Source organism: Protopterus annectens, chromosome 8.part0 (assembly GCF_019279795.1).
Source record: "Protopterus annectens isolate FY-2018-M chromosome 8.part0, PAN1.0, whole genome shotgun sequence".
Lineage (NCBI taxonomy): Eukaryota > Metazoa > Chordata > Ceratodontiformes > Protopteridae > Protopterus > Protopterus annectens.
In genome coordinates, this window is record NC_056741.1 from 1,699,346,592 (window position 1) to 1,699,370,858 (window position 24,267).

General features: G+C 44.5%; 1 protein-coding gene across 1 annotated transcript in view; it reads right to left on the minus strand.

The window, feature by feature from the left end:
* The window catches only part of PLA2G15 (phospholipase A2 group XV), a gene marked incomplete at its 5' end in the record, with an annotated part of 2,054,678 nt that overhangs the window by 1,420,306 nt on the left and 610,105 nt on the right, over positions 1 to 24,267 (minus strand). The window contains one exon of the mRNA XM_044079504.1: positions 18,299 to 18,417. Within this exon, the coding sequence (XP_043935439.1) occupies positions 18,299 to 18,417 (119 nt within the window). The remainder of the gene's footprint in view (positions 1 to 18,298; positions 18,418 to 24,267) is intronic.

Consider the following 24,267-nt stretch of genomic DNA (forward strand, 5'->3'; position numbering starts at 1 on the left):
TTGTGGCAGGTTTGGCATGCCTTGTCTTGTTGGTAAGGTATGGAAGTGGAACCTGTAACCTTTGTCTATTATATCCAAAATCCATTTGTCCCTTGTAAAAACGTGCCAATTTTTTGAAAATAAAGATAATCGTCCGCCTAAAGGTGCTTCTCTGAGCCTTGATCAGCGGTGTCAAAGTCAAGTCATTGTGATTGTCCCTGTGGAGCAGTAGAAGACCCTGCGCCACATCTCTGATTAGTTGGTTGCCATTGGCGGCCCCTGTAGGAGCCTCGGTATTGCCCTCTACCTCGAGCACGCCTGTTTTTTCCCCTTTGGAACTTGTCAGTGTCTGGAAAGGACCAATTCTTCGAAGGCCAATTCCTGCTAACCTTGGTGGCTGAACCTGGAGGAAATCTTTGACTGTTTGTACTGATTTAGCCTTTTTCCTCAATTGATTTCAACACACCCTGTGCATTGTCACCAAATAGCTTGTGTTTTTCCAGAGGTGCATCTAGAAGCTTTGCTTTAACATGATCTGGCAATGTCTGTTCTTTCAACCAAGCATGTCTACGTATGACGGCCCCTGTCATAGCTGCCCTACCTGAAGCTTCCAATGCATCATGACCACACTGAAGAAAATGACTGCTAACCTGCTGAGTATTATGAACCGAATCCTGCAAGGCCTTTCTATCTAAAGAATAAGGAGAGGCTAATTTTTTTCTGCAAATCATCCAGCAAGAAATCCTGATACTGAAACATATGAAAAAGACAGTTAAGTGCCCTCATGGCAAGGGTGGTTGAGGTATAAACTTTTTTACCCCACCTCTCCAGGGACCTAGATTCCCTGTCTGAGGGCAAAGGATTTTTGGCCGTGGAAGTGGCCACTCCTTTGGGCCCCTGAGAAATAGTTTCTAGATCAACGGAGTGGGCCTTAAAGAGGTGTTTATGAGTTTCAGGAACCCTGTAATATCTGTCTGGCTTGACAGGAGCAGAAGGGAGAGAATCAGAAGTAGTACTGGAGTCTGAGTACACATCGTCTAATACATCCAACATTGGGGGTATAGCTAAAGGCCTGTGCTGGGGTAAATTAAGGAAAGTCCGAAGCCTTTTCTTGGAGTCGGAGAAATCCTGGCCCTGCCACTGAAAATAAGAAATATCCTCAGGAGGAGAGGCAGAGGGAATGGATTCATCAGCATCAGAATCCTCGTAGGCCAGGAAGGATTCTTCCTGGGAATCTGAATGGCCTGACTCACCAGAGGCTTCATCTGAGGAAAGGGTATCTGCCTGCTCAACCCTAGGCCTTTTGTCTGAAGGCGGCTGAGAACCTCTGTCTGGATGAGCCTGAGCGCCCCTGATTAAAGAAATTAGATCTGCAGCTAAAGTCATGATCTGTTTATCAGAAGTGGGACCCTGTGAAAAAGATTTGGGAGGAAGAGACTTAGCCTTGCTGGCAGCCTTAGCACGTGTGTAGGCCTTGATGGACATAGACACTGGAGGCCTAGCTGCCCCACGTGCTGGAGTAACCTTGTCCACCGGTATGGTGTCGGGTAAATCTTGGGCTTCGGTTTCAGGAGGAAAATCAACAACCGGCACCGGGGTAGCCTCCGGGACCGAAGTGTGCGGTAAAGCGGTGTCGTCAGCCTGGAGCGGTTGAATTACCGCCTCTGAAGACACCGCTTTACCGCACACTTCGGTCCCGGAGATCTGCTGAATATCTGAGCTGTTTGGCTGGCTGCTATATACCTACATCAACTGTATTACAAGAGGAGTTGAGTACAAACTTGCAGTGTTAAGGATAGTACTGCATGTTATTTTTCTGTTTACTTGTTTCACTGAATATTGTATTAAAGATAAGTACTGCATTTTATTTTTCTGTATTTATTTGTTTCACTTAATATTGTGGTCTCTCTGCAGTTAGTGGGGCTTATTGTTCGCACTTCACTGATTTTCGGTGTTAAACTCTTAGCCTAGAGGGTTTCTCTGTGCTTATAGGTGTTAGTCACTTATCTGTGAATTTATTTCTGCTGAATATCTGAGCTGTTTAACTGGCTGCTATATACCTACATCACCTGTATTACAAGCTGAGTTAAGTACAAACATGCACTGTTAAAGACAAAACTGCATTTCATTTTTCTGTTTGTTTCACTGAATATTGTTCTCTGTCTCTCTGCAGTTAGTTTCCTGCCCTCCCTACCTGTTCTTGTTGTGGCATTAATCTTGGTGGCTTTGGAATTGCCTGCCCCTCCTGTAAATTTGTGTTTGAACCCATCCCATTTGCTAACTCAACCAAGTACAGTGAGATCATAGTTTGATTTCAGACACTCCTACCAGTCCCATCTATCCCAGTCTAGTGTCATTAGCTCATTCTACCAAATACAGAGAGAACATATGAGAAGGCCAACCCACTTAGGTCCTTAACCTTGAGTTATCTTCTGTTTCTCCGTTCTCTCTTTCCACTTTGCTAAAAAAAAACTTTGCTAGAATTTCCTTGTGTTCTGACAGTGTGCTTCTCAGCTGATAAGTACATTTTTTGGCACTTTTTAACTATTCAGAGTTGTAATAAAACAATAACCGAATTCAGTTCAGAATAAAGTTTGAATAAATTGCATTTATTTAAATTGTACTTGCTTTAATATTGCTACACACCCAAGTACTGCACTTGAATTGTTTTTAGTGCTATTTTAGCTGCTTTTCTGTAATAATAAAAAAAGTTCTAAGCTTGTTCCTGCCTTTCCTGTAACTACTGTAGCCCAGATACAGATTTGCTCTATCCAGGACTGGTTATAATCTTCTAAGTGCCAAAGTCTGCTAGTTCTCTCCTCTCCTGCACTTTTACTAGCTTATTATTCTAGCACTTTACCATACCAGACTCTTGTAGCAACTAATGTAGCACACAAAAGTGCTAACCAGCACTAAACATTCTACAAGGAAACAGCTACAGTACTTATTAATGCCCACCACTCCAGGCATGTCTAAAAGTCAGTTCCCTGTGCTTCCTCCTATTAACCTGGTGAACACGGGCAGCCTGAGGCAATGTAGCAACTGCCTCTTGTACACCGACAAACCTCTCCTCTTTACCTCCCAAAACTCAGACTTGCGAGAGATGCATTTATATATCCAAAATTGGAAGCCACGCACACTCCAGCCAAAACCAGAATAGCTGGTCAAGAGAAGATCAACACTTGCACCACACCACATGGAATACATAGCCCTCCAGAACACACACCAGCACTGCCTTCACAAAAAACACAAACCACACACCCACCTTCGCAGAGGCTCTCAATAAAAATCTACCCAAACAGCAGAGACCTCCAAGGCAGAAATGCACTCGACCACCACAACAACACTAATCATGAGAGACAATTCTCCTAAACAGTGTGCCACTCAACCAAAGCCCCTAAGGCAAAACAGCATGCACAACACACTAGTCATAGGTGAATCGATAGTGAGGTACACCGATGTCCCACTCATTAGGTTGAATATGGAGAAAGTAACAGTCAGCTGCCTGTCAGGTGCCAGGATCTGCCACAACGCACGTACTCAGGTCCCTCAACAACAGGTACAAATATGACTCATTGTACATGTGGGTGTGAATGACCTGAGACATACCTCCCTGGACTACATGAAGAGAGACATGGAGGAGCTCACTGATTATGTAGTCCAGGCGGGTATGACCCCAGCAGCATCCTACCATCAACCAAAATGATACCACAGTACAAGCAGAAAATGATTTCAAAAATTGGCTAAGTTTCTGGAGTCATTCTAAAGGGCTCTAGTATCCATCTGACTGGGATAACATAATTCACAGACCTTGATGTTTTGCCAGAGATGGCCTGCATCTGTCACCCCTGGGCTTCCGGATAATGGCCAAGACTCTTTCCACCCCTATAGTGCCTTTATTAGGCGGTGTTCCAGAGACCAAATTACCACTGTCACAGCTACAAACAAATGCAATCTGAAGATCATGCTGCTCAACGCTAGAAGTTGAAATCTCAAAATGCACTCGCTCAAAACACTCCTTAAAATGGAGAACATCGACATTTGTGCTGCAACAGAAACCTGGTTCAAGGCAGCAGAAAGCACCCCTGCACTACCAGGCTATAACTCATTCCACACCTTTCGGCCCGGGAACTTGGACCAAAGCTCCAAAGGCAGTGGTGTTTCCATATTCATAAAGGATGCGCACACCTCCACACTGGTACCTCAACATAACGCATCAATGATACGTCAGGTGCAGTTAACATTGGGTAAGACAGTGATTCAGGTCATAGCCTGTTATAGGCCCCAAACCATGCCCCAAGAGTCACACTCCATGGTCCTAAGCACCCTGGAGAATATTAGGGTCTAACCTAAAACTCTCATACTGGGCGACTTCAACTACCCCTCCATTAACTGGGAAAACTACTCATGTACCAATACACTTGCCCAATGTTTCCTGGAATTCATTAATTCCAATGCCCTGGACCTGCTCGTTCTTACCCCCACCAGAGGTAGCAACATCCTTGACCTGGTCATTACTAACATGGGTGACCATTACTCTACACCAATAGTCAACTCCTCCTTGGCTAGATCAGACCACAAACTAATCACCTTGGAAATCCACCCCCCCCCCCACAAAGGTAACCACCATGAAAAACTTCTCCAAAGCTAACTTTGAGCTACTAAGAACAGAGGTGGCTAACTTCACGGCACCTATGGACACGCAGAATAGTTGCATGACCGCCGAATCATACACCAATGCACTGTACGAACACGTACGCAAATGCATGGATCTTGCCATACCCAACAGAATCAAGACGCTCTCCTCCAAAAAAGGAATCCAATCTGGTGGTCCCCTGCCACAAACAAACTCTACAACAGGAGGAGGAAACTGATGCAGAATGAGGTGAAGTCCCAAGATTGGAAAACTCCCTTATCAGCCTCAACAAAAAGTTGAGATCACTCATCAAATCCTCTAAAGCTATGAAAACAGAACTGCAGCAGATAGTAAAGATAACCACAAGGCCTTGTATAGTTATGTAAAGAATCTCTATGGCAATACCCAGATTTGCTCTGAGCTACTGCACAATAGTACCTCCTATACAGAGCAACAGATATTGCCAATATACTGGCAGATAGATTCGGTGCCAACTTTACCACTCCAAAAGACCAATCACAATACCAGTAGATTGCCTGGCACCCAGTATTACTGCTGCATAGATTAAAACAGCACTGTCCAAGGCCAGGAATATAGGTTCTATGGGACCTGACAATATTCACTGGCTGTGTTCTACATGGACTACAGAGTGAACTGACACCTCACCAGTGTGCCCTGCTCAATCACAGCCTCACCTCAGGCTTTGTCCCTACCGAATGGCGGACTGCTACAGTAATCCCTCTCCACAAAGGAGGGGCAACTACAGACCCTGGGAACTATTGCCCCATTAGCCTGACAAGTCTGATATGCAAAGCTATTGACCACATCATCATGGACCTAATAAACAAGGATATAGGGAATCTCCAAACTCTGGATCCCACACAGTTTGGTTTAGTGAAGGGTAGATCATGCCTACTCAACTTGGTCGACTACTTTGAGTCCGTCACTAGAGCTGTGGATGAAGGCAAGGTGGTTCATACAGCCTACCTTGATCTGGCCAAGGCCTTTGATACCATTCCCCAGTCAGGAATCATAGAAAAACTCACTAATCTAGGCATCAACCCCTATATCACTAGGTGGGTTACAAACTAGCTCACAGACAGAAGTCACAGTGTGAAAGCAGCTGACTCCAAGTCAGACTGCCGATCAGTCACGAGTGGAGTCCCACAGGGCTCAGTCCTGGGTCCTCTCCTCTTTGGTATCTACTTCTCAGAAGTTCTGGCCAACACGAAGGGACTCTGGCTGACAAAGTTTGCAGATGATTGCAAGTTGGGATCCATTATTAACTCCCCAAGTGATGTTGACATCCTACAGAAAGACCTCACTGAGACCAACGACTGGTGTCAGAACCATGACCTTATGCTTAATGCCAAAAAATGTGTCATCATCCCCTTTGGAAAAAACACAGTTCCCATAAATTACCACATTGATGGTAGTCCACTGAACAGAGAAGGCGTTATAAGAGATCTGGGAACACAGGTTGACAGCAGCCTCTCTTTTGACCACCACATTGCTACTGTGGTCAGAAAGTCCTTCTATGTGGCACATCTCATTACTAAGGGTTTTGCACCCAGAAGAAAGAGGTCATTGTCTCCCTCTACTCTCCCTGATTAGGCCAATCAAGTACAATGCCCTATTTGGCATGCACCTCACTAGACACCTGCAACAACTGTAGAGGCCACAAAAGTATCTCACAAAGAGGGTCATAGGCCTTAAACACTTGTCCTATATGGACAGACTCAAAAAACTCCCAACTATCCACTGTCTCGTATTGCCTACTTAGAGGCGATCTCTGCTTGACTTATAAAGCCATGTCTGACCCAGTTCTGTTAGAAATGCTACATCTAAAGAAATCCCAATCCGTTCACACCACATGCTCCAGAGACCTCAACCTCATCACCACAATCAACAGAACATGCTGGAGGGACAGATTCATAACTGAGAGACTATCCATGCTATGGAACAGACTTCCCATACATGTCAAACAGAGCACCTCACTGACCCTCTTCAAGAGAAATCTTGAGTGGATGGGAAATAGAAAATTCACCCCAGGGATCACTATAGTGGCTCTACTCGACAAAGGCACTGGGAACTAATGCAAGGTGGCACGATGCCAGGGTAATCCTATGGGGTACAGATATGGTGAAATGTTATTGGGGTATTTTAGAAAGGGATGCACAGTTGGATTCTATGAATAAGAAATTATGGCTTTCTTATAGGAGAGGGAGAAAAAAGTTTTTTTTAGTTCATGGTAAGTTTAGTCTACCTATTATGACAAGACATGATATGATGGTTCAAAAGGGTACCTTTTCATGTGGCAAATATATAGGATGTCAATATATAGCCATAAGTTTTTCCCAGATTAATGGTAAACAAATTTCAGGAGCGAGGTTGTTTTAGTTGTAGAAGTGAAAGGGTAATTTATGCCTGCAAAAAATATTACATTGGGGAAAGCAAAAAGTTTTTCAGCTAGGTTGAAGGAACATTTAAGAGACATTAGGAGAGGCAGTGATGCTAGTTCATTTGCTACACACTTCCAACAAGTACATAATTGGTAATCTATTTGGGTTACAAGCAACAATTTTGGAACAAGTGTTTAATGAAAAAATAATAAGTGACATAAAAAACAACTGAGAAGGAATCAAATTATATTTTGAAATTTAATGCACTTTTTCCTATGGGTTTGAACAAGGAATGCAATTGGAAATGTTTGACATAAAAGGTTCTTTTAAAATGTTAAGAGTTTTAATTGATTTATTTTTTAATTAGTAAGTAATAAATGATGTGTACAGTATGGGTAAGATTTGCTCTGTAAAAGGCTTGTAGAGCTGAGGCGCTACAGACTTGTAATACACTTTTTTTTTTTTTGGTGTTTATTATTACTCAAGTATTTTTTGTTTTCGTTGGCCTCCCTGTATTGTGGTTTACCTAAATGAAGTCTACTAGTACCAGCAAATGTGTACACCAATCTAATGCAGCACTAATAAGGGCCAGCAATACGAACATGATTACCTAGCAATGCAGGATACACAAAATGCCCTGTGCACCTAAGCTGGATGAATAAAGACAGCAGCACAGCTGATTAAATATACAGTCTCTCTCAGCAAAATTTTTCATGTTAAAGTGAGGTCTTCCTGAAGATGATGTCTTTTCTTCCCGACCCCATAGCACTTGTGTCTTTGCTGATTTCACTTCTGCATGTCTCATGGTAAGGCACCTCTTGTAACCTCTTCCTTCCCCTGTTTCCCACTTATTATACACTTTTAGACTAATACTCCCACCTCTAAATGACTTTTTCCTCTTGCATATAAGCCTTTTTCTATTTCCTGCAATCAGACACTGGGTAGTATGTTCCTGAGGTATGTCCATAATTTACCAGTTCCCCTTAACTTGCCTTGCCTTGTCTTTTCTTTTCTAAATATACTTTTCCTTATCTCACCATAATTTGCCTTACCCCCATAGTCTCACAAAGTACAGTTTTGTACGTACCATAAATGTAGATGTTAGAGTGCTAATACAGCTGCAGTCATAACAGATGGGTTCCCCTGCCGTCAGGCAGGTCCTCGGTCGGCCAAATTCCAAAGTCTAGGTCCGGCGTCGGTTGTCGCTTCTTCCCTGGCGTCGGTGCGACAGGGGTATAAAAGAACCAGCCGAAGCCATGTTCTTCAGTTTTTCTTGCCCCAGATGTCAGGTGCCCCCAGAAGGAAGGCAATACATAAAATTATGAAGTAATGCAATGCAATATAATCAAAAAACAGTAGTTGCAAGCAAATACACCATAAAAGAATACCCCTAGAGGGGAAGGAGGGAGGGAAACCTGGACTGCAGCTGTATTAGCACTCGAACATCTACATTTATGGTAGGTACAAAACTGTACTATGTTCATCGTGCATACAGCTGCAGTCATAACAGATGGGTAGAAATCCAAAGCTAAGAAAGGGGTGGTAGGCACTAGGTGGAACTAAGAGGAGCCAAAATGCCCTGCAAGACTGCAGTGGCAAAGCCTGCTCTGGATTTGGAGTATAATGGTAAGTTGCAGTGTTTGGAGAAGGTATGCAGAGAACTCCAAGTGGCTGCTTCCAAGATATCCTTGGTAGGAACTCCTCTGAGGAAGGCTGCAGAGGTGGCCGTGGCCCTGGTGGAGTGAGTTCTAATGCCTGTAGGAACAGTTTTGCCATGAAAGGAACAGCAAAAGCATATGCAGTGGGCTATCCATTTAGAGATTGTCTGCTTGGAAATTGGCTTTCCTGGGCCTCCTACCACATAGGCCACAAAGAGCTGTTCTGATTTTCTGAAAGGCTTTGTTCTGTCCAAATAATAACGCAGTTGCATGTGGATGTCCAAGAAATGTAGTAATCTCTCCCCTTTGTTTTGAGGATTAGGATAAAAAGTAGGTAAATGTATGGCCTGATTTAAAGCTACCCTGGATACCACTTTAGGCATAAAGGAAGGGTTGGTTCGTAATGAAACTCTGTCCTGATGGAAGATGATAAAAGGCTGGACGGCCATGAGGGCCTGTAGTTCTGAAACTCTACGAGCTGAAGTGATAGCCAGAAGGAAAGCTGTTTTCCAGGACAAATATTGCAAATCTGAAGCAACAGCTGGCTCAAAAGGAGGCAAAGTCAGTTTTTCCAGAATGAAATTTAGATCCCAAGCAGGTATTGGTTGTTTCCTTAGAGGTCTTAAATTCTTAGCCCCTCTGAGGAACTGTCTTACAAGAGGGTGAGAGAATAAAGGAGGATCAGTGTTGTATTCTGCAGAAATGGCTGGGGCATGGATTTTGATGGAGGAGAACGAAAGTCCACTGCTTAGTAGTTCAGCCAAATATTGTAGTATTTGAGGTAAATTCAGTGTTCCAGGGTTCTGGCCCTTTTACTCATTCCAGACACAAAAACGTTTCCATTTTGCAGAGTAAGCTTTTCTAGTTGATGGCCTTCTGGCCTCCAAAATGACATCCTGCACCTCCTTGGAGAGTAGGGCCTGCTGTGATGCTAAGGAATCTTCCATGCGGCTAGACTGAGTGTTTTTAGCTGATTGTGAAGAGTTTTGAAGCTGTGCTGAGTCAGAAGAGGCATTAGAGGCAAGGTCCATGGAGGAGAATGAGTCAGGCTCCTCCGGAGTGGGTACCAGTGTTGCCTTGGCCAGTCCAGAGCAATGAGGATCATCTTTGGTCTGTCTGCTCTGGTCTTCAATAGGACTTTGGGCAGCAGAGAAAGAGGAGGGAAGGCATAAACTGTCATTGATGTCCAGCTGAAAGAGAGAGCGTCCACTCTCCAGGTCTTTGGGTGGAAGGTCCTCGAGCAGAATTTTGTCAATTGATGATTTTTGTGGGAGGCAAAGAGATCTATGTCTGGCCTTTCCCATTCTTGGATTATTTCTGTAAAAACTTTTGGATGCAACATCCATTCGTGTGGATCTGCCATATTCCTGCTTAGGTTGTCTGCCAGCGTGTTTTCCTTGCCTGGCAAGTACTGTGCTTGTAGTTCCATTTGTAAGTCCATGGCCATGTTCCAAAGTGATATGGCCAGTCTGCATAGGGGATAGGAATGTGTTCCTCCCTGCTTGTTTATGTACCACATAACTGTGGTGTTGTTTATGTACCACATAACTGTGGTGTTGTCCGTTCTTATCAATAGTTGACCTGGTTGTAGAAGGTCCTTGAAAGCTATAATAGCATTTATTACTGCTAGCATTTCTTTTTGATTGATGTGAAGGTGCTTTTCTTTTTGGGACCATTTGCCCTGAATGCAATGTCTGTCATGTGCGCCCCCCAGGCGTAGTCCAAGGCGTCTGTTGTGATGACTTGATTTGCTTGAGGCTTGCTGAATGGAAGACCTGTGTTTGCTTGACATGCTTGACCCCACCACTGAAATTCCGTTTGCAGACATGGAAGTAGTGGTATTATTGTTTCCAAATTGTGGCTGTGTTGAGACCATATGTTTTTTAGGTACCATTGTAGTTTTCTCATATGCAGCTTTGCACATGGGATTAGCAAGATGCAAGATGCCATGAATCCCAGAGCCTGCAGGATTTTCCTTGCAGTCAGCCTGGTGCAATTTGCCAGTGTTTTGAAGTATTGAATTAGTTGCCCCTGCTTCTCTGGCGTGAGGTAGGCCATCTGGGTGTTTGTGTCCAAATTGGCACCCAGGAAAATTATATTTCAAGAGGGTATTAGCCTTGATTTCTCTTTGTTGACTGTGTATCCCAGAGAGTTTAATAACATTATTACATAAGCCAGATGTTTCATAAGAATGTGCTTGCTGTCCGCTTGGTTCAGACAGTCGTCCAAATAAGGGTATATTTGTATCCCTTGAAGTCTGCAGTAGGCAATTACTGATGCCAGGCATTTCGTGAATACTCTGGGCACAGTAGACAAGCCAAAAGGCAATGCAGAGAATTGATAATGGGTTGAACCTGCAAGAAATCTGAGGTATCTTCTGCAATTCTGTCTGATTGGGACATGTAGGTATGCCTCCTTGAGGTCCAATGTTACTAGCCAAGACTCCTTGCCCAGCATGGGAAGAAGTTGCTGTAGAGTGAGCATCTTAATTTTTGGTAGGAATAGGAATGTGTTTAGGATGGAAAGATCCAAAATAGGTCTCCAATCTTTTCCCTTCCTTGGCACCAGAAATAGCCTGGAATAAAAACCTTGATCTTGTTTGTGCGTAGGTACCTCTTGAATACCTTTCATGTTTATAAGATCTGAAATTTGCTTTTGTGCCTCTGCCCTTTGTGTGGCAGTTTTGGCATACCTCTCATTTTTGGAAGGGTATAAAAGTGGAATCTGTAGCCTCTGTTTATAATGTCCAGGATCCATTTGTCCTTTGTGACAACATGACAAGTTTTTGAGAATAGTGCCAGCTTTCCTCCTAAGGGGGCTTCCATTTGAGACCTGGTTGGCCTGCAAAGGGGAAAGTCATTGGGTTTGCTTTCTGAAAGATTTTGAGTTGTCCTCACCACCTCTTGATATAGGAGCTTGCCATTGTCTGCCTCTGTATGATCCTTGTGGTTGTCCTCTGCCCCTCGGGTGCCTGTATCTGCCTCTTTGGGGTCTGTCCGTGGCAGGAAAGGACCAGTTTTTGGAAGGCCAATTTCTACTAAAACGTGGTGGTTGAACCTGCAGAAATTCTTTCACAGTTTGCATTGATTTAGCTTTTTCCTCCATTTTTCGTAATACTTCCTCAGCATTTGCCCCAAATAGTACATCCTTTTGAAGAGGGATCTCTAGTAATTTAGCTTTGACATGATCAGGCAAGGTTTGTTCCTTGAGCCAAGCATGCCTGTAACAGCAGCTCTACATGAGGCCTCTAGAGCATCAAAACCACATTGTAAGGTATGTTTACCCACTTGTTCTGCACTATGCATCAAATCCTGCAACTCCTTCAAGTCTGGTTGTTCAGGTTGTGACATTTTACTTTTCAATTGGGATAACAGAAATTGTTGGTATTTTAGCATATGAAACTGGCAGTTTAAGGCCCTCATGGTTAAGGTAGCAGAGGTATATACCTTTTTTCCCCACCTTTCTAAGGATCTGGAATCTCTCTCGGAAGGCAATGGATTTTTGGCAATGGAAGCCTTAACTCCCTTGGGTCCCTGTGAGATGGTTTCTAGGTCAGCAGCATGGCTTTTGTAAAGAAATTGGTGTGAGTCAGGAACCCTGTAGTACCTGTCAGGCTTAACTGGAGCTGGAGGTAGAGAGTCCGGGTTAAGGCAGGCCTCCGAGTAAACATCATCTAGGATGTCCAATACAGGAGGTATAGCCAGAGGCCTGTGCTGGGGTAACAAAAGAAATTCCCTGAGCCTTTTCTTGGAATCTGAATAATCCTGGCCTTCCCAGTGGAAGTGTTCCCTTAAGGTATGTAAAGTTTCCCCAAATGAGAAATCCTCAGGGGGGGATACAGAAGGAATAGACTCCTCTGCATCAGAGTCTTCAAAAGGGGAGTAAGCCTGTTCCTGATCATCAGAGTGTTCTGAAATAATGGATCCCTGATCAGAGGAGGGGGAATCTTCCTCCACTCTGGGCCTTTTGTCCGGAGGTGGCTGAGAACCTCTGATGAGAGTAATTAAATTCTCAGCCATTTTAAGCATCTGTCTCTTAGGCATGGGGCCTGGAGATGGGCCCTGTGTAACTGGTCTCTTAGGGTGCATGGTTGCTTTAGACTTGGTGAAAGCCTTGATGGAGAAAGAAGAGGAAGGTCTGAAGACACCTTGAGTGGAGGTGGACCTGTCCACATTCTGTGTTTCAATGCCAAGAGTGGCTTCGGTATCTGTAGTCGGTGTGTGGGCCGAGGAGCCTGCGACCTCGGGTACAGGAGACACCGCAAAAGATGTGTCATCGGTAGTCAGGGGCTATGTAGGCGCCTCACTGAGAACCGGACCACGTGTAGTCGGCTTTGGAGTGGTGTCGGTAGAGGCCGCGGACCTCGAGTGTCGGTCCTTGTCTTTGCGTTTTTTAGACAAAACTGGTGTCGGAGTATCCGACGACATGGTATAGTTAAAAGCTTTCCCAAAAAAATGCTGGGCAAACTCCGCCCGACGCCTAATAGTGCGTTTGTTGACTGTAGCACAACAGTGACAGGCCGAGACGTCGTGGTCTGGGCCTAAACAAGGTATACAGAGGGAATGGAAATCCTTATGCGGTATTTGCTTCCACAAGAAATACAATTATTAACTTTGTCTGACATCGGTCTGAGGCAAGAAAAGTTTCCCCAACGGGGTACTTAGCTTTTAAGAAGACTTCGGTTTTCCAAATTTTTCGTAATCTCAGGAGCTGGCCGACCGGCACTTGCGAACTGCTTCTGCTTCGGGCACCGTGCGGCAAGAAAGACTGAAGAACATGGCGTCGGCTGGTTCTTTTATACCCCTGTCGCACTGACGTCAGGGAAGAAGCGACAACAACCGACGCCGGACCTAGACTTTGGAATTTGGCCGACCGAGGACCCGCCTGATGGCAGGAGAACCCATCTGTTATGACTGCAGCTGTATGCACGATGAACATCATCATCTTTGTCTTCAATGTCCTCCCACCAACCCTAAAGAACAGCTGGTTAATACTGACCTTTTCTGTCTTGGTTAGTACCACATCTGCTTGCTTCACTGGCTTACTTGCTAACCTTTTAACTTTGAGCTAATAGTTCAGTCACCTTCCTCCACTATTCTTCTATGATATCAAGATCTCCAGCCTCTGCAAATTCTGCCACTCCCGGCCATCATTCACCTTCCAAACTCTCCCAGTCAGGTCCAGCAGAGTCAGGCCACATACACTATGACTTTCCTCCTTTAATGCCATTCTTTTATTCCTAGCTGCAGCCATTCATGATCTATGGATATTATGTGGAAGCCAACACACACTCTAGGCAACCCGTCATATCAAAACTTTCCCACCTTTAATGTGACCTATAACCTGTACAATTCAACTGAAAAGCTGGCTGCATAAGTGTGCACACCCTTAAACTAATACTTTGTTGAAGCACCTTTTGATTAATTACAGCATTCAGTCTTCTTGGTTACACACACACACCTGCCATTAATTAGAGAGACTACGATTAACCCCAAATAAAGTTCAGCTGTCCTAGTAGGATTTTCCTGACATTTACTCAGTTGCCTGTTCACAGAGAGCTTACACAGCATCAAATGGATCTCACTGTTGAAAGGTATCAGTCAGGAGAATGGTAGAAAAAAATTTCCACAGTACTGGATATACCATGGAACACAGTGAAGACAGTCATAAAAAAGTGGAGAACTTATGGGACAACAGTGAAGTTGCAAAGAAATGGACATCCCCCCAAAATTGATGAAATGACCAGACGAAAACTGGTCAGGGAGGCTGCCATAAGACCTACAGCAATACCGAAGGAGAGCTTACAAAGCATCAAAGGGATCTCATTGCTGAAAGGTATCAGTCAGAAGGGTAGAAAAAAATGTCCACAGTATTGAATATACCATGGAACACATTGAAGACTGTCATCAAAAAGTGGAGAAAATATGGGCCAATAGTGAATTTGCAAAGAACTGGATGTCACTCCAAAATTGATGAAAGGACCAGACAAAACCTGGTCAGGAAGGCTGCCAAGAGACCTACAGCAACACTGAAGGAGCTGCAGGAATTTCTGGCAAGTACTAGTTTTGTACTATGTGTGATAATCTCCTGTATTCTCCCCATGTCTGGATTATGGGGTAGGGTTGCAAGACGGAAGCCTTTTCTTACACAGAAAAACATCCAGGCCCGGCTAAAATTTGCAAAACAATATAATCAAGTCGCCCAAAAGCATGTGGGAAAATGTGTTATGGTCTGATGAGACCAAGGTTGAATTTTTTGGCCACAATTACAAAAGGTACGTTTAGCACAAAAACAACACTTCGCATAACCAAAAAAACACCATCCCCAAGGTGAAGCATAGTGGTGGCAGTATCATGCTTTGGGGTTGCTTTTATTCAGCTGGAACTGAGGCTTTAGTTAAGGTGGAGGGAATTATGAACAGTTCAAAACACCAAAACCTTCAGGCGTCTGCTAGAATGCTGAAGACGAATTTCACCTTTCAACACGACAATGACACCAAGTATACATCCAAATCAACAAAAGAATGGCTTCACCATAAAAAATTCAAGTTTTGGAATGGTCCAGCCAGAGGCCAGACCTAAACAGGCAGTGATCAGTGACCGGCCCCACATCTGATCCAAAATGCCCAAACTGCCTATCTAGATCTCTTCAAATCTATCAAGATTCAACCATTTACCCTGATCCTGGGTGACTAATTACCCAAACACAGACTGGAAGAACTACTTTTGCCAGAACACACAGACTGGAAGAACTACTTTTGCCAGAACACAAATGCCCAGAGATTCCTCAATTTTGTCAATGCAAATGTTTTGGAACAGCTAGTCTATACCCCCACAAGAGGTGATAATATCTTGGACTTGATATTAACCAACATGAGTAACCACTGCAGCATCCCTGCAGTACAATCCTCCCTTGTAAGATCCGACCATAAAGCGGTCATGTTTGAAGTCATCATCTCCCCCCACCCCCCCCCCCCCCAGCTAGGGTCAATCAAAAAAAATTCTCCAAAGCCAATTATAGCCTCCTGAGGGATAGTATAAACAGCTTCACGGCCCCTTTCCCCCTCTCTAGGAACTGGCAGCAGTATCCAAAACTATACCAAATTACTATACAAACATTTACACAGATGCATGGAATCGGGAATACCTGACATGACTAAATCATCCTCCGCAAGGAAGAGCAAACCTGTCTGGTGGACATCTGCGAAAAAACTCTATAACAAAAGAAATAAATTGCTGTCCAGGACCAAGAAGGAGCAGCTGCACAACTGTAAGCAATCTCTCCTTAGCCTAAAATAAGAGCACTAGTGAAATCCTCCAAAGCAAACAGAGTCCAAATTGGCCACATCTACTAGAGACGACCATACGGCCTTCTTCACATATGTCTGTAATCTCAAAGGTAGCACCCAGACCTGTTCAGAACTGATGGTCAAGGCCACCACATATACAAATGCCGTAGATGTAGCAAACTTGCTGGCTGACAGACTGAGCGAAAATTTCACCCCTCTGTCCCCTCCCATCAGTAAATCAGGACATTTTCAGTACCTACCACTTCTCCTTGTATCTAGGGATCAGGTCATCACTTTGCTCTCAAATACAAAAAATATAGCCTCCATGGGACCCGATAACATATCAGGCTGCAGCTGCATCTTACATGAACTCAGGCAGGAACTTGCCGCACCATTTGGCACCCAATTCAACCAAAGCCTGAGTACCAGTTTTGTCCCAGCTGAGTGGAGGACAGCCACTGTCATCCCTTTACACAAAGGTGGAGCATCCACTGATCTGAGAAATTATAGACCCATCAGCCTAACTAGCCTGATCTGCAAGGCCATGGAACAGATCATGGATCTCATTAACAAGGACACTGGCAACCTCCTAACACTCGATCCCCCACAGTTTGGCTTTGTGAAGTGGAGGTCATGTCTGTGAAATTTGGTTGACTTTTTCTGAGACAGTCACCAAAGCCATGGATGAGGGGAAGACAGTGCACACAGCCTACCTTGACCTGGCCAAAGCCTTAGACACTATTCCCAACTTGGGCATAATAGATAAACTCTCTCAACTAGGCATCAATCCGTATGTTACTAGATGGTAGCCAACTGGCTCACTCATAGAACCCACCTAATCAAAATAGGGGAAGTCACCTCAAGCAGTAGACCCATATCGAGTGGCGTACCCCAGGGTTCGGTCTTGGGGCCTCTGTATTTGGGATATGCTTTTCTGAGGTACATGCCAAAACCAGTGGGCTATGGCTGACCAAGTTTGTAGATGACTGCAAGTTAGGAGCTGTCATCAATTCCCCTAGTGATGTGAACATCCGCCAAAAGAGTCTCACTCAAATGACTGGTGCCCGAAACATGGCCTCAAGCTGAATACAAAAAAATGCATAATCATCCCCTTTGGGGAGAGAGATGTCCCCAAAAATTATCATATTAATAACAATGTTCGAAGCAGGCAGTCAGCCGTGAGGGGATTTGGGCATCCAGATTGATAGCAGCTTGACTCTTGACCACCATGCTGCTTCCACTGTACGGAAAGCTTGCTACATGGCCTATCTCATCCAGGGACAAGGGGGGTCATAACATCCCTATAGTCTTCCCTTATAAGGCCCATTATTGAGTACAACACCCCATTCGGCATGTACCTCGCAAAGCACATGCAGCAACTGGAGAGACCAGAGGTTCCTCACCAAGAGAATCTAGGGCCTCAAAAATCTACCATACACAAATGGGCTATGCCTCTACTTTGTTTCATACAGACTCCTCAGAGGTGTCCTCTGTCTGGCATACAAGGCGATTTTGGACCCCACCTTGATGGGACTGCTGCATATCCGCAAGTCAAGATCCACTCAAGTAACCTGCACACGTGGCCTCGACCTGGTCTGTGACATGACTTGCTGGCGGGACAGATTTGTGTTCCAGAAACTCCCCCATCCATGGAAAAGACTCCTTCTCTCCACATCAAGCAGAGTACTTTCTTACACCTTTTTAAGCGCAATCTGGTTAACTGGATGCGAAATAGAAACTACATCCCTGGGATTCCACCAGTGTCCCTGCTGGACAGGGGCATCAGGTGACAGTTTGTCTATGCATAGGCTAAACTCTTGGCTAGGCTTACAAGGGCCTCAGGGCCAACAGCCTAATAACTTCCTATGAACTGCATCTTCCTGTGTGTGGCTATCGTTCTCACTCCCCCTCCTATGTTTAATGGCATAATCCAAGAGATTCTTTCTAATCTCTCCTTTTGTATGGTTTATCATTATGCGCTTAAGTGAAATTTGTATGGTATGAACAGTGCATTAGAGGCAAAGTACGTTCTGTTTACAGCAAAGCAAGATTCCATAGGATATAAGAGAACATAAAGGCACATTCACTAGACTAACACAATCACTCTGTACAAATGTACACAGGACACCAATGTACTGTACATGCTGGCTGCACAACCTATACAGTGCAAGGATACACCCCCACCCCACCCCCAAACACACAGTTTAAAAGGTTACACACACTCATTCAAACTAAAATCATTCTTAACTGAGGCCTAAGAGCACTCCATCGTGCTTGTACCCAGCATGCAGAACATTGGTCAGGCATTCCTCATTATGTCACCACAGGTACCTACCTACACTCCAGTTGCCAGGATCAAGGTATTCCAAGGAAAAGGTCTTTCCAAAACCAGGTATCTGGATGTCCACGCCATCTGGGGACTCTGTTGTCTTAGTGGTGTGATTATAAATCAGCCTACCAAATCAAAAGTTTAAATTACTACATGCAAATGGATAGTGGAACCACAAACAAATACAGGTGGAATACTGAACTGCAACAATAAATCTCTGGGAAATTATTACATCACATCAAGTGAAAAGTAAATTATACACAGGACAATGTGTATAATCATTGTAAAAGGAAACTTTTTTCTTTTTTTTTTTTTTTTGCAGAAATAGAAATAACCATTCGTTTTCAATGTCTACGAAGATTTAGCAAAGACAAATCTGTCATTGCACCCTCAAGTTTTGGTCTTCATTAATCACCAGTTAGAGAAAGGACACTGTAGGATTTTACCACATTCTGCTTAGGTTTTTCGCAGCTGGATCCAAATGAAATTATCCCAAAATTAAAGTTAACTGTACTTAGCAAATCACAAAACTGTATCTGCGTTTCTAGGATTGGGAGGTAGGTGTTGCAATGCCACATACAAACAGCAGCACACTGAAGAATTATAATTAGTATTATAATAACGGAAAATTCAGTTACTTGAATAAAGTAAATCAGTGCATGTAAGAAACTGTAGCACTGCTCAAAGACTGCTTGATGAGGGTTAAAAAAGTACAGTTTTGTACCTACCATAAATGTAGATGTTCGAGTGTACACCCTGCTGCAGTCATCGCACTTGGGTTATCCTGTCGTCAGGCGGTCCCACAGTCGGCCGTAATTCCAAAGTCTTGATCTGGCGTCGGTTGCTGTCGCTTCTTCCCGGATGTCAGTGCGCCAGGGGTATATATAACGCATCCGACGCCATTTTCTTCAGTTTTTCTTGCCCCAGATGTCAGGTGCCCCCAAAAAGGTGGTCAGTAATTAGTACCAAATTAAGTAATTTTTGCACAAACACAAAATCCCTCCAGCTATAAGCAAATACATCAGGAAGGTATTGTAGAGATTTAGCCAGATAGATCAGAGGGGATGGAGGGAGGGTAACCTGGACTGCAGCAGGGTTCATAGGTTCATACTAGGCTATCTGCCCTAGGGCATTTATAAGCCTAGCTAGAGTGTGTGTGTGGCTTTCACCACCCCTTAGGATGAGAATAATATACCCATTAGTTTGCTGTGCCTCTGTCCAGCAGTGATACAGAGATGATTCCCAGGGTAAACCTACGATCTCCCATCCACTCGTCAAGATTTCTCTTGAACAGAATCAGTGAGGGGCTCTGCCTCACATATATCCGTGTTGAGGTTTAAGTCTCTTGCTCTCGTGGCTCTGGTGGATTTGGATTTTTTGAGGTGGAGCATGTCCATTAATTCCGGGTTGGACATGGCCTTGTATGTCAGGCACAGATCACCTCTGAGCAGACGGTATGCGACTGAATAGAGCTGGAGTTTCTTCAGTCGGGCATCGTATGACATATGTTTGAGCCCCTTTTATCCTTTTGGGGTCTTTCCAACTGCTGCAGGTGTCGGGTAAGGTACATTCCGAATGGGGCATTGTACTCAATCATTGGTCTAATAAGTGAAGAGTACAGGGGTACAATGACCTCTCCTGATCTGGATGTGAATCCCTTCATGATCAGGTGGGCAATGTAGAAGGTCTTCCTAACCACTTTGGCAATGTGAGTGTCAAAAGAGAGGTTACTGTCAACTTGGGTCCCCAGGTCCCTGATAACTTCTTCCGTGTTTAATGGATTACCACTTATGTGGTAATTAGGGGTACCTTGTTTTTCCCAAAGGGTATGACTATACATTTTTTGGCATTTAGCTTAAGGCCATGGCTCTGGCACCAGTTATCCATTTCTATGAGACCTTTCTGGAGGATGTCTGTGTCTGATGGAGTGTCAATTATGGTGCCCAGTTTGCAGTCATCTGCAAATCTTGTCAGCCACAATCCCCCTATGTTTGCCTGCACTTCAGAAAAATAAATGCCGAACAAGAGGGGGCCCAGGACTGAGCCCTGTGGGACACCGCTCGTGACCGGCTTAGTGTCTGACATGGCACCAGCAACTCTAACCCTGTGTGTTCTGTCCTTGAGCCAGTTTGCAACCCATCTTGTGACATATGGGTTTACATCTAAGCTGGTGAGCTTTTCTATGATGCCCGAGTGGGGTATTGTGTCGGAACGCTTTTGCTAGGTCAAGGTAGGCTGTGTGAACTGCCTTACCCTCATCAATGGCCTTAGTGACTGTTTCGAAAAAGTCAACCAAGTTCAAGAGGCAGGATCTGCCCTTGACAAAGCCAAATTGGGTAGGATCCAGTGTCTGTAGGTCCCCAATGTCTTTATTTATGAGTTCCATTATGATCCTCTCCATAGCTTTGCAGACAAGGCTCGTCAAGCTTATGGGGCGGTAATTTCCAGGGTCCGTAGAAGCACCGCCTTTGTGGAGTGGGACCACAGTTGCCGTACGCCATTCTTTGGGTACGTATCCTGTAGTAAGGCTAAGATTAAACAGCAGCCTTGTGTGGATTTAGTTCCTCACTGAGTTCGTGTAGCACACAGCTGGGGACACCGTCCGGTCCCATTGATGCTGTGTTTTTTGCTTTAGAGAGAGCAGCTCTCACCTGGGCATCTGAGATGTTTGGGAGGCTAGACTCTGGTGGGATAGATATTTCTCCTTTTGGGGGGGAGAGAGGGGAGAAATTTGCACTGAACCTGTCTGCCAGTATGTTGGCAATGTCTGTGGGTTCAGTGATTTTTTTATCATTTTGGACTAATTCTGAGCATATCTGGGAGTTTCCACCCAGGTTTCTAACATAGCTAAAGAAGGCTTTATGATTGTCTTTGTGTCATTAGCGGTTTTTCTCTCAAAGTTGGCCTTGGATGATTTTATGAGTGATCGTAGTTTTTTGCTAGTATTGATCAGAGATGCCTTCCCATTTAGGAATTTTGCTCTGTCATGTAGTAGCTTTCTCCTCTTGTTGTAGAGTTTGTTTATGGCTGGAGTCCACCAGACCGGCCTGCCTTTGGTGAAAAGGGTCTTGATTTTATTAGGGATTGCTTGATCCATACATTCCTGGAGGCATTTGTAAGGGTTTCAGCAGCGTGGGTTGTGGTTTCCACTGGCTCGGGGGCCTTGAAGGATACCACTCCAGTCTTAAGAAGGGTGACGTTTGCTTTTGAGAAGTTCTTCACTGTGGTCTTTTGCTGGGGTGGGGCGGATGTGGATCTCCAGTGAGATTAATTTATGGTCTGATCTCACCAATGAGGGATATACTTCCGGTGTGGAGCATTTTGTCCCCATGTTTGTGATGATCAGGTCTAGTATATTTTCTCCTCTTGTGGGAATGGTGACTAGTTGTTCCATAGCATTTGAGTTTATGAACTCAAGGAACCTTTGGGCTAGGGTGTTGGGGCTTGAGTAATGTTCCCAGTCTATGTTTGGGTAGTTGAAGTCACCCAATATGATGGTGTTTGGAGAGACATTCATACTCTCCAGTGTCTTCAGGAAGGCTGTGTGGGTTTCCTGAGTTTGAGAAGGTGGTCTGTAGCATGTTACAAACTGTAGGGCAGTTTTACCTATGGTCAATTGCACCTGGATGGTCTTCGATGCTTCGTGCGTTGCCACTAACCTGGAGGTGTGGGTATCCTTTATGAATATGGATACTTCCCCTCCTTTTGTGGTTCGGTCCGGATTTTGGGGCCGGAACGCATGATATGAGGTATAACCTGAAAGTGCTGGGGTGCTCTCAGGAGCCTTGAACCAGGTTTCAGTCACAGCACAGACATCGATGTTCTCCATACTGAGGAGGGCTTCGAGGGTGTGCATCTTGAGATTTAGACTTCTGGCATTAAGCAGTATCACCCTTAGTTTTTCTCCATTTTTGTTTTCTAGGGCGGTAGGTTTATCATTTGAGCCTTGCCTAAAAAAGGCACTATGGGGGTGGCAAGAGCCTTTGCCAATATCCGGAAGCCCAGGGGTGACAGGTGCAAGCCGTCCCTTGCGAAGCAGCGTGGCTTGTCAAGCATGTCATCCCAGGCAGACAGACATTGGATCCCCTTAGAATGACACCAGTAATTAAGCCAATTATTAAAGCTGATCATTTTGTCTCTGTATTGTGGCATCGTTCTTGGTGAGGGTAGGATACTGCTCAGGGTCAGGGTCATACCGGCCTGGGCTACATAATCTGAGAGCTCCTCTATGTCTCTTTTCATGTAGTCCAGGGAGGTACGTCTCAGGTCGTTCACACCGGCATGGACAATGACTGAGTCATACTTGTACTTGCTGTGGAGTGACCTGAGTGCTTGTGTTATGTGGCGGATTCTAGCACCTGACAGGCAGCTTACTGTGATCTTTTCCTTGTTCAGTCTGGTGAGTAGGACGTCAGTGTGTCTGACTATGGAGTCACCTATAACAAGTGTGTCTGGCATTGTGTTTGGCCTTAAGGGCTGTGACTGTTTAGCACACTGACTTTGAGAACTATGTGTTGCATGTCTTATGTCTTGAGGTGGCAGTTGCTTGGGTGTCTGCTTTGGAGGTCTCTGTAGTTTTGGTAGATTTTTGATCAGTGCCTCCGAGTATGTCTTTGTGTGTTTATGTGTTTGTTTTGCAGTTGTGATAGTTCTATGTGAAACTGGGTTTGTGGTGTGCGTGGTTTCCTTCTCCTCCTGTCTGGTCTTGCCAGTCCTGAGTTGAGAGAGCTCAGCCTCCAGTTTGGCTATATAGTTGCATCTCTCACATGTATTTGTGTTTTGTGGGAGAAGGAGTGGGTTGTCTGTGTGCATGAGGCAATTGTAACATTGCCTCAAGATGCCCAGATTCACCAGCTGAACAGGAGAGGACGCTAGCAACTGACCCTTCGACATGCTAGAAAAAGTGAAAAAGTTTGCTGTGTAACTGAGTCAGAAGGGACCTATAGGGAAATGGGTACTCAAGGGGCTTCTAGGCTAATGTAGTACTTTGTTTAGTATACAAGTACTTTACACTCGAACATCTACATTTATGGTAGGTACAAAACTGTACTATGTTCATCATGTTACCCTGCTGCAGTCACACTTGGGTAGAGTCCCAAAGCTAAGGATGGGTGGAGGAGTTATAGAGGGTTAGAGGAGGCTAGAAGGCCCTGCAGAACTGCAGTGACGAAGCCAGCTCTAGTCAGAGTAAAGTGGTAAGTGATACTGTTTGGTAAAGGTGTGTACTGAACTCCAAGTTGCAGCTTCCAAAATCTCCTTGGTTGGAACCCCCCTAAGGAAGGCTGTAGATGTAGCTGTTGTCCTGGTAGAGTGGGGCCTAATGGTAGCAGGAACTGGTTTTCAATGATGGGTATAGCAAAAACGAATGCAATGTCCTATCCATTTGGAAATTGTTTGTTTTGATATAGCCTTCCCTTGTGAAGCTGTAGCATAGGATACAAAGAGCTGGTCAGATTTTCTGAAAGCCTTAGTTTTATCCAAGTAGTAACAAAATTGCCTGTGAATGTCCAAGGAATGCAGGAGTCTTTCTCCTTTGTTCTGTGGATTTGGGAAGAAGATGGGTAAGTGGATGGTTTGATTTAAAGCCACACTGGAAACCACCTTAGGCATGAAGGAAGGATTAGTTCGTAGAGAAACTCTGTCTTGATGGAAAATGAGGAAAGGTTCCACTGCCATTAGTGCCTGCAGCTCTGAGACTCTTCTAGCTGAAGTTATTGCTAGCAGCAGGGCAGTCTTCCATGATGGAAACTCTAGATCTGCAGAGAAAGCTGGTTCAAAGGGAGGTAGCCTAAGTTTTTCCAGAACAAAATTGAGGTCCCATGTTGGTGTAGGTGCTCTACTGGGGGGCCTAATGTTTTTTGCCCCTCTGAGGAACTGCCTTAGAAGTGGATGCGAAAATAAGGGTGGATCTGTGTTGTAGTGGGCTGAAATAGCTGATGCATGGATTTTAATGGAAGAAAAAGAAAGTCCTTTGT